The 11,298-nt window shown below is 47.0% G+C and overlaps 1 protein-coding gene across 2 annotated transcripts in view; it reads right to left on the minus strand.

Moving 5' to 3' along the window:
• Positions 1-10,822, minus strand: part of LOC105486999 (neuron navigator 2) — a 767,789-nt gene extending 756,967 nt beyond the window's left edge. The window contains exons 1-2 of one of the 2 annotated variants that reach the window (XM_011750255.2): positions 10,748-10,822; positions 4,997-5,651 (exon numbers count right to left, since the gene is read on the minus strand). In XM_011750255.2, coding sequence (XP_011748557.1) covers positions 4,997-5,071 — 75 coding nt within the window. In that variant the 5' untranslated portion in view covers positions 5,072-5,651; positions 10,748-10,822. The remainder of the gene's footprint in view (positions 1-4,996; positions 5,652-10,747) is intronic. The other variant, XM_071074969.1, reaches the window with a different exon arrangement.
• Positions 10,823-11,298: the final 476 nt, after the last annotated feature.

Here is an 11,298-nt window from a genome sequence, read left to right on the forward strand (position 1 = left end):
TAACCTATGTACATGTAAATACCACTGGGGAAACAGCTCCAGGAGTGTATAGAATGCCTCCAGGTTTAACACTGAGGTCAATGAGACTCCAGTGAGATTCTAGCTTTCATCCATTATACCCTAGAAGTCAGTGACAATGTAAATTGCCAAGGGCTAGAGAGGATGGCTCCTTCTGAAGGAAGACACAGTGGGAAACCACTGAGTAGGATGACAAGAGCTGGACTCTGGGACAAGTAGTCTAGCCAGGAATGGAGAATAAACTTAAGAAGAAGAAATGGAAACAAGAAAGCCAGCCAGAAGGCTATACCGCTACCTGGGCAAGAATTCCCAGACCTGAAACTATGGTGGTAGCAGTGAAACTGAAATAAGCACAGACAGGCACCAGATACATGTGGCACAGAAAAAGTAGGGCTGATGACTGAATGAAAAGGTGGTGGGCCTGTGAGGTGGGAGAAGGTCAAACAATTCTGAGTTGCAAACCCAAGTGACGAGGAAGTTGCGAATGCCATTAATAAAAATGAAGACAAGAGGCTGACGGGGTAAATATGACAATATATTGCCCTTTGAAGGGCAGGGTTTGGCAGATCCAGAGCAGTTCAGCCAACCCTGGAAATTTTAATTACACTAAGCCTGAGTTCACACTCTCCAAAGTCATTTTTAAAAACTGGCTCCAGGATGCTTTCATGCTGAGAAGCTGACAGCTAGGAGAATATTCAAACTGAACCGTCTTTGTCACTACTCAGTCATCAAGCATCTTAAAAAAAAAAAAAAAAAAAAACCAACAATTCTTATTTTACAGTGTTCATCCTCTGTGGGAAACCTCTGTCTGTGAAGGACAAACTTCTAAAGAAGAGTAGAGAAAAATCAATCAAAAAGTCATTCCCTTGACTGATCAATAGGTGTCTGTCAGGGAAATTTTACTTCTCCCATCTATGCTAGTTAAGTAGGTTCTTAGAGCACTGAACAATACTTACCTCACTGAATTTCTCTCTGCAGAAGCCCCCTGCGTCCCCAGCTTTTTCCTCACTTCAGCACAGAATTTGAATCTGACAAGAGCTAGGGATGCATAGAGAGCTGCCATCTATATGTGGAACCCAGATAAGTCTTCAAAGGAATAGGGAGGGGCTTTGAGAGCTCTGAATGATAACCTCTCCTGGCACAAGGGACAAGTGGGCACATTCACATCTGAGGGCTGCCTCCTGATCTTCCCACGGCCAGCCACTAAGGTCTCTGCTCAGAAGACACCTCCTGAGGGAGGCATCCCCTTACACCCCACTAAAGTTCATCCTCTTGGGGCAAGAGAAGAGGTCTAGATCTTGATATCTTATGTATCTGTGGCTGCATAGGTGTGTACAAGGTAGAAAAATTCATCTTCATTGATTTGTAAGCTTTAAAAGCACACATTTTACTGACTCTGAGTTATGCATCAATTAAAAGGGAAATTCAAGAATAATCATAAATATGAAATGTGTACCTCTCTCACTCACTACACCAACTTTGCCCTCTTTATTTTCTTTAGAGCATAGGCCAGTGTCTGGAAATAGGTGGTGTAGTTATTTGCCTGTTGTTGATTTTTCAGAAAGGCACTGTCTACCACAGTGGCCACTAGCCACATGCAGCTATTGAAGTTTCAACTAATTATAACTCAATAAAATTTAAACTTTTGCCACACTAGTGACATTTCAAGTGCTCTGTAGCCAGATATGGCTAGTAGCTACTGATTTGTACAGTGCACGAATAGAACATTTCTCATCATTGCACGAAGTTCTATTGGAGAGCGCTGATCTAAAACATAGGCTTCAAGAAAAAAGTGGCTTTGTATGTCTGGTTTATATTTAGCTCTTAGAAAGGTGCCTGGCACAAGGAGGCACTTCATAAATACTTGTTGAATATATGAATACTGGAATTATGTACTATCAAAAAACAGAGCCCAAACCAAACCTGAAAACATCCTAAATGTACATCTATAAGGGATTGGTTATATAAATGTTGGCACTTCTACAGTGCAACTCTATCCAGTGACTAAAAGGCATGAGTTGGGTGTGTATGTAATGACTCAGACAGACACCCACATTATTTTAAATGATAAAGCAAATTTCCTAAAAATATGTATAGCATGAATCCACTTTATTAAGAAACACAAACCAAAAAAAGTCAAGAATAATATGTACCAAACTGTTAATAGCAGTCACTGCTAGATAGAATTAGAGAAATGAGAAATTTATTTATATTCTGTATTCCTCTATGATGTTCAAATTTGTGATGTGCATATATTACTTGAGTTTTTTTTTAAAGATTTAAAACAAAATCACATGCAGCCTGCTAAGAACAAAAGGAAAAGAAGAAAGCCCACATTGTAATCTATACCAAGGATATGTAGAACATTTCTTAAATATTTACCAAGGGCCAAAGTCCTTCCCAGCTTTATTCCATTTAATCTTAATAATATCCCTATAATAAAATCCCTATTGTCCTATGCTGAAAATGTAGACTCTAAAAATCAGAGAGGTTATGTAGGTTTCCCAGGGTTGCACAGCTAGCACAGAGCACCACTGGCATTTGAACCCAGGTCTCTAGTTCTATAGTCCATGACACTTTTCACTGCAGAAGGAATATGCATGTACCCACAAAATTCCAGATCCTAGTTGGCCCTAAACTAGCCATTTCATCCATATGAAACCCCAAAACAATCACCAAGCTACAACCAGGTGCGTGAGAAGTGGCTTTATTGGGAAATACAGCAAAATTGAATCTAGCTAGCCCTCTGCCTTGTCTCTTGACTTATCCCACAATTGTCTTTCCCTAAACACCCCTTACACACAGACAGAAATGCCAGGGGGATCTGGTGCCAATGAATGCTTGGTAACTTAAGCATGCTGGTGGAGACTTCCCAGCTCTCCAGCAGATGCCTCGATTGTGCCTTTGTTGGATTTTCAGCCAATCCCCCCAAAGAGGATTTTTCAGCTCACCCGAAGTATATGAGCCAAAACACTGTAGAGTCGCCTTTCAGCTTCGTGGACAAGACATTCCAGGCTGCATGCTGAGAGGCTTGTTTAGCTTCACACTTGACGCAAATGGGGTGTATGTTTACCCACAAACACACACATTCACACACCAACAGAAGCTGCTGCCGCCAACAGAAGCTACTGCAGTGGCGGTATTTCTAGAAGCCCAGAAACTGTACTCTGAGCAATGTGGAACTCGATCACAATGCCTATCAGGAAAAACAATCTAATTCTTTCTAAGCAAAGTTTCAACCACAGCCCAGAAAATTCAGTAGAAGATGAAATGTAATACTCTATTAAGCCTTATTTTGCCAGCGCAAGTGAGAGCTCACCCAAGCATGGAGAGTCATTAAAATGGATCTTACATATATCATTATAAATTTAATAATCGCCATGACGGCTAGAGTTCAAGTTAAAATGAATGTCAGCTGAGCATGACCAATTGATGTTACCCCAGCTGCCACAGAGCCTCACTTGGGGTTATATTCTACTTCCAGAGGCTCCATAGTACATGTGGACCCAACGCAGCCAGAGCCAAGAACAGATGGGAAATGCAGACATCTACACCTAGCCAAAAAGAAGCCATCATAATTGCATATTATCTTGCTGTACCAGCCCAATTAAAATTGTCTACAGTGTCAGAGGTCCCAAATGTTCCTCCGCTAAGTGTCTGGATATCAAACTTGGCTAATACTTAGTCAAATGCAGTCAATCCTGGGTTCTGTTCACAGCTATTATTGATTTTTCTCCAATCTCTCAGAGAGCTTCTGTAGAAATAGGAGTAGACAGGTCTAGTAGGTTATACACTTAATAAATCAAACATCACAAAACAAATCCCACTTATCTAGGTTCCCAAGATAGTGGGCATTCTTCCCAAATTATAGTGATGGCAGGTTCGGAAATTGAATTTTTTGTTAGGAATGGAGTCAATATTTATGTTTTTAAATGTTTATTTCTGTTTATTTTTATCCTTGGAAGTTCAGAGAAAATGCGATCCAAAATCCTTTTTTATACACACACACACACACACACACACACACACACACACAGAGGCATATAAAATTATAGGGAAGAGTCAGAAGGACAATTTTCATCTCCATGTGTATTTCACACTGGGAAGAGTCAATCTTTGAGACTCAGGTGGAGAGGGATATCCACACCACTCTGAACACTCTGAAAGAACACCAGAAGTCTTTTTTTTTTTTTTTTTTTTTTTTACCATCTACAACATTTCAAAGGAAATATCAGAAATTATTTTCAGTTTAACACAAGCTTGGACTCTGCTAGAGCTGTATTTAACCCTTGCCACCCCCCGGTCCTAGCTACGCCCCAAGAGTGAGAAGATACAGCTTCAACTTTCTTCCTAGACAACCAACCACTCTATGCTACTCCCCAACGCGTCTGCCTTTTAAAGACAAGTTGAACTTTAACTGGTAGACAGGTCCTGGGTGACTGTAGCTTTCAGGCCAATGACAGCAAATGACCTATACTCAACAGGCCATTTTAAACGGCTGTGACATTCTCACAGATAGGGCCAAAGAGTGCAGTAGAATATGTTTTTGATCCATAAACACAAGAGCCAGCCAACCACACAGAGAATAATTCAAACAAAACCTCCACTGTCAGGAGCAACATTTCCAAAAGGTGCTAAGAGTGTGTGAATCCCGAAGGGGGCTTCAGTACAAAGAAACTCATATTGGACTTTGAGAACACCAACATTTTTTGTTAACTTCCTCAGTTAACAGTTATAAATCTTTGCCTTTTTGGCTGCCAGGACTGATTTTTTTTCCCTTTTCTTTATCTTTCTTCTTGCCTACCAGTAAGTCAAGACACCCAGCATCAAGACATAGCAAACCTCAAGCCACCATGCTACCTCCTTCTGGAGAGAAAGACAGACAAGCATACTCAATGATGACCACCTATGCTCTCTGAATCATACTTAGCAATTCCAGCACCATAATCCAATCAACCAACAAAGTTCTGCCACTTACCCTCTTTTGATCTTCCAGTCCGTGGGTAACGGGCTTTCTCTTCTGCTGTTGGCTGGACTCAGAAACTGATTCCATTTCCCAGAAATAAAATCCTCTCTCTCCTTCAGCGATGCTTCCAAATCCACAGAGGAACAAAATAACCCACACAAAAGTGATGCATGCAACCGCCAGACAGAGTTCCCACCAGCCAGGGAAATTAGCACCACCTCTTCAAAGGTCTTCCTGTCTTCTTAAAATCCACTCGGGAACCTCACTCGGCACCGCTGCCTTTGCAATGAGGGTGACTGCTGCCGGCATCATGAGAGCTAAGTCTTGGGGTTTTACTTTAGGTCTGAGACTCGCTTCATGAGAGCCCAGAGGACAAATTTGGGCAAAGACAAGTCCATATCCTGAGGCACACACCACATTACTGCCCCAGAAACCCTTTCCTTCACTGTCTCCTTGGCATAGATAATTTATATGTCAATAACAATGTAAATGGGCATTTAATCCACCAAGCTGATAACATCCACATCCCTCTCTGGCAGCCCCTGACTCCCATAAATCACTGCAAACACTGCGCGGAAAGCCGCCCCTCATGGCTCCTGCAAGCGTTCATCACAGTGGTGGCTCCCCTCCTGGGCTGTCGTCTTCCTTCATGGTGTAAGACCCATACCTGAGGAGAAAACGTTCAACAGTCAGATTTGTCTTTTGTAGAAAAGTACAGATTTGAGCTGTCTTTCCCACCATCTGGAGCCACATAGTGAGGCCTGAACCAAGCAGCAGCCGATGATCTTTTTCCAAGCTCCTCTGAGCACATTAATAGACAAGCAACCTCCAGGGGCCTCACAGGCTCCCCACTTCTTGTGTTCTGGAAATAAGCACACCAGAGCTGGAAATGAGTTATCTTTCAAACTTCCATGGGGGGCATCATCATCATCATCATCATCATCATCAGAGGAATAAGGCACCAAAGTATGAAGAGACAGGGAAGCAATGGTCTGTGAAGCACAAAGCATCAACATTTTTCCCCCAATTACAGCTGCAGGAGGCAGTGTATGGCAGGCAAGACACCAGGGTCCTCAGGGAGGGTGAGAAAGAGCAGCAGAGATTGTCTCAGGGACGAAAAGCAACTGACTACAGAGCTGCATTCCCTGCCTGGGAACCTGCAGATAGAGCAGACACTCAGTCACCTCCTGGCTGACGTCACAGAAGCTCAGAGGGACAGGGAGGGAGGAGAAAGGAAGGGACCTCTGCACCAAGAAAAATATTCATACTTGGTACACTCTCCCATCAACAGTCCAAGAGGTGGGGACATATCTGAGAATCCTGTGAAGATGCATCAACAAGTAATCATGAATGCCTCCTCCCACAGCACCAGCACCATCAGGAAGGAAAGGAATGGGGGGTGGGGAGCTCTTTACTAAAAGGCACTAGTCTTGCCAGCATTTGTAATGAACGCACTAGCCATTTCACAATTCAGGCCATGCCAGCCTCCGGGAAAGCTGTGGCCAGATCCGGCCGCAGTGGCATTAGACAGAAACCCACAGACCCTCCCTTGCAGCTGTCCTGACTGGTGGCTACTTTGGAATAAGGCCGAAGCCATCCCCTATCACAAAAGGCTTCCGCACAGCTCAGTGCCAAAGCAGGTTAAGAGGCGGACATGAGACTCCGCCACAGAGGGCTTGTAAGCGGGAGGAGGAGGAGGAGGAGGAGGAGGAGGAGGAGGAGGAGGAGGAGGAGGAGGAGGAGGAGGAGGAGGAGAAGTACTAGCAGATGCTTGGGAGAGAAGCTGCAGAGGGGATATGACTTCACAGGTACATCCCTCTTAATTGAAGGCTTCTCCCACACATATGAAACACTCAGCCAGAACAGATTTCTGCAAGTGAATTCCCAAGTCACAGATGTTCTGAATTTGCTAAAAATCAGTGAGGAGCAGAATGTTCAGAAGGTTATCTTGTATATCCAAGAGTGGCTGACATTATAGACAAAATGACTGAAGCCTTCTGCTGACCCAGGAAGTAGCTGAGTTTTTAGAGAAAAGTAGACACCCTCTTGTTGCTCACCACTGCTCTCTCCACAGCCCCTTCAAGGGATCCCTTGCAAAGGTGAAACCTCAGAATCATTCTTTTTAGTTCCAGACCACAATGCAAGTAAACTCTGATAAACTGGCTATAAGCATTACCCTTTTCTGAATCCAACTGAAACCTCAAACTAAAAGACTCAGGCAGACCTAGGTTCGAATCTCAACGCTGCAGCTTCTTGTGTGACCCTGAGTCAGTAACTTAACCTCCCTGAATCTCAGTTTTCTCATCTTTAAAGTGAGGAGAATGATACCACACAAAATTGGAAAGATCGAGATCACCTATTGACACAGAAGAGGTGATCAAATGATAATTGCTAACATGTACTGAATGTTTGCTATATGCTGAGTGCTAGCTACTGCTTCATATATTCATTTATTCAGCAAATCTCTGTTAAGGTCTTGTGTGTGTCACTTTTTTTGCTTCAAATAGAGAAGTTTAGCTTTGTATTCGAGATGAGACAACTGAAGATAAGAGAGGTAAGTAACTTGCCTAGAGTTACACAGTGAGGAAGTATGGGTCTAAAATTTGAACCTAGGTCTGACTTCAAATTTCCTGCTCATATCCATGCTGCTCTGGAAGAAGTACTGTTGTTTGGCTTTTCACAAGCAGACTGAGTTCAGAATCTATACTTTTCATAGCTACTAGCCCTCCTCATGAATAATAATAAAAGAAAAAAAAGCCAGGTGCCAAAAAGGGTCTCCTGCTTGGAAGGCCTTCTTCATTGGGGCTGCCTCATTGACAGCTCTGGACTTTCTCTGTATCTGAGAACAGCTCTGCACTCTGCGCCAGGCCCCTGTGCTGGAGCTCTCTCCTGGGTGAGACCCTGTCATATCCCATCACACCAGCCGGCGCACACGCCCCAAGTGCACATGGGGACAGACGCTCTCACCACAGAAATACCTCCCAACCAGCAGGAAGTGGGAGGATGTTCAACACCTCCTGTGAGCCTTTTGTTTTTTTCTAGGAGTCAGTCTCCACCAGTTCTGGGGCTGTTGCTGTCCTTATGCTGGAGCCAGAGAGGAGAGAGTCACAGGAGAAAGAGGAGAAGCAAGGATGCTGTTGTCAGCTAGCTAGCTGCCACATCCAGTCTATTTCCTGACTGAGCAGAGGAGACTTCAAGAGAGTATGCCCTGATGTAAAAGCTCTGGTTTCTTACTGCCAGGGAAATCTCGTGATGTTTAAATACACTTGAATGAAAATGAGCTGAAAGAAAGGACTCAGTCAGGGAACATTTAACTGAATTGTTGAGAAATGAACACGCTTGCTGGATTGATCCCTAAATGCAGCAATGTATCAGCCGCTTCTCCTCTCTGTGTCATAAGTCAGCCAGGAGCAGCTGCAAGGGAAAGGAGAAAAAAGAGAAGGCCTGGCCAAACTGCACCATAAGATGAGTGGGGAGCATTGAGGGCAAGCCCTGGCTTCTCCTCAAAGTTCAGACGACAAGCCCAGTCTTACTGAAGATCTTCTGAACGCACTGCCAAGACTTTTTCCTGCCTGGTACAAACAGCCTCCAAAGGCTTCAAACTCCCATTCTACATCTGCCCAAATCCTTCTTCCTCTGAGCAATCCCCCAGGGGTGGGGGGGGCAGAGATTAAAGACAGGTTTGGAGATATAGCCTAGTACATAGATGGTACAGGAAAAACTTCCTAGTCTTAGACGTAGAGGCATCCTTCAGAGGGACCCGCTGAAGTCCCTTCCTGCAGTAAAACTTTATTCCCTGTTAAATGCCAATTTAGGATTCCAGGTGCCAGACAAGTCACAGGCCAGGCCTTCTTAGGTATAACTGACTCCTTCTGCCGTGGGTATTGGAATTGTGAGCCCAGCTTTGGTAAAATATCCTTAGATTTTTCCAAATTTTTCAAAATCAGGTAATTCCCCTTTGGCCTTTTCCTCACTCTTGTCCCTCTCTCCAGTGGCTGCCGGTACTGGGGAAACTGGTTTTTAAATCTGGATTAAAGGTTGGAGGGTTAGGGGGTCTGACCTGTTTCATCTTATACCTGGAGTTAAGCTTCTAAAAGAAGGGTGCATCTAAAAGAGGGGTCTTTCCAATGGTCTAATTAACACTCATCACCAGCATCACACTTTTAATTAGCCCTTGGTGTCAATAGGGGAAACAGAAGAGCTTCTTGGAAATCTAGCTTTTCATTAATCAATCAATAAATAAGTTACGTAAGAGGTATGAAAGAGAACCAAGGAGGCATGGTAGTTTCTGGGCTGAGTTTCTAATCTAGGGGCTTTTTTGCTCCCAAAGGGAGCCCGCGAGGCGGCCACTTCTGCTAAGCCGCAGGGGAGGCAGGGCTGACCCAGCCGCCAACCCTGGCGCCTTTATCTGCGCACTGCGAGCTAGCGGAGCGTGCTCCCGCCTCTTCCCTGAAGAAAAGAAAGGATCACACACAAAAATAAGTCACTAGGGCCCCAGCTGGGCGACGCGGGCTGCCACCGCCACCGCCTGAGTCCCTTTGCAGGCAAGAAAGGAGCCGGCTCAGCGGAGCGCACACCCGGGAGGCACCGCGGCTCCTAGTGCTCGGGCGCCCCCTCCCCGCCCGCGTCCTAGCCCGCCGCCCGCAGCTAACCGGAGCGTGGGAGAGCAAGAGCCAGGGGAACCGCAGGCCTGGCCTAGTTGCCCCCGGCGTGGGTCGGATCCGATCTATCTACACCGCGCCCACTAACACATACACACATATGGACGGACAGGCACAGCGAAGAGACACAGACCCACAAAAGCACAGCAGACACTCGCAGACATGCAGACAGACACACACACAGACTTACAGACGCACATCCATATACACAGATACCCACAGAAGCTCAGATCACAGACGAGGAAGCACATCCCCACAGAGGGACCCGCGCAGACAGGTACTGGACCTACATTCGGATACAGACGTAGCTAGAAAATACAGGCGCAGACAGAAAACACACATGCTCATAAATACACCTAGAGACTAGCACACAGAGAGGAGGACGCACATAGATCGAAAACACAGAGACGCCGACAGAAGGATCCACAAACAGCGGTACTCAGATACAAGCACCTGGAGAGGGCGTTCACAGACACCCATGCCAACAGCAAACACAGACCCACACGCGGGGATACACCCAGAGACACAATCGCGCAGAGGGGAACCCACAGAGACACGCAAACAAGACAGTCAGAAACACAAGAACACGCACAGGAGGTGGCACAGCCTCAAGCACGTACGCCCAGAGGGACACACACCCACTCCGGATGGGGGCGTGCGCAGTGTCGCTGGAGACCGGGAAAGTGCGCCCCCCGAGCTCGCAGAGCAGCCTCGGACCACTGCGCCGCGCGCCCGCCCCGCATCTGCTGGGGAAGAGTTTCCCAGCGCATCTGTGAACAAGGGCCCGCCGGCCGTCATCGTGCAGGGGTGGCTGTGAGTCCGCTGGCCCGGTATCTATGCTGCGGCCAGGCGGCTTGAGAGGCCCTGGCCCTTGGTCAGAGTCCAGAAGCAGAGGTGTGGCCCCCGAGCCTCTCAATGAGGGGCCGGCCCTCTCCCCAACGGCAGTCTCCGCCCTGCTCTGGACCCCGGAGCTCAGCACAGAGCATCCCCAAGTCCTCTCCTCCTTGCCAATCCAGTTGCACCGCAAACTTTCCCAGGCTGGTCCCGCCACCGGGCAGTCCAGCCCGACCCGACCTGGGGGAGGCAGCGTAGGGGTTCCTACCTGCGCCCACACCGGCTTCGCGGAGCCGCCTCCTCCAGCCGGTCTCGCACCGCACTCCGGCCCGCGCTTCTCAGCTGCGGCCGCTGCCGCTGCAGCCGCTCCTTGCCCTCCCGTTACCCGGGAAACCGCCTCCTCCTCCCTCCCACCAGCCAACCAGTGCAGTTCACATGGCGCCTCGCTGCCAATCGGCGGCCTCGCCACCCCGGTCCCCTTCCAGGGTCCTGAGCCCTTTCCCAGGCTAGGGGACCAGAGAAAGAGAGAGGGTCTCTCCGGAGCTGCTGCTATTCGATGGCAGGCCTGCCAGGCAGAGACATGCCAATCCTGCCTGCTAGCGCCATTCTTCTGTGGGACAGACGCACCTGATACTTTAATGAAGACCTGCATCGTTGGACAACCTGAGTTAGAAGATGCCTCCGGGCACCTGGTTCAGCTTCCCACTAAATCCAGGAATCCCCTGGACAGGATCCCATCAGGGAGCTGTCCAGCCTGTGTCCAAACACCTCTCTCGATGGAGCTCTCTGAAGCTCTCAAGACAGTGCTTATTGCCTTCC

Source organism: Macaca nemestrina, chromosome 12, assembly GCF_043159975.1.
Source record: "Macaca nemestrina isolate mMacNem1 chromosome 12, mMacNem.hap1, whole genome shotgun sequence".
Taxonomy (NCBI): domain Eukaryota; kingdom Metazoa; phylum Chordata; class Mammalia; order Primates; family Cercopithecidae; genus Macaca; species Macaca nemestrina.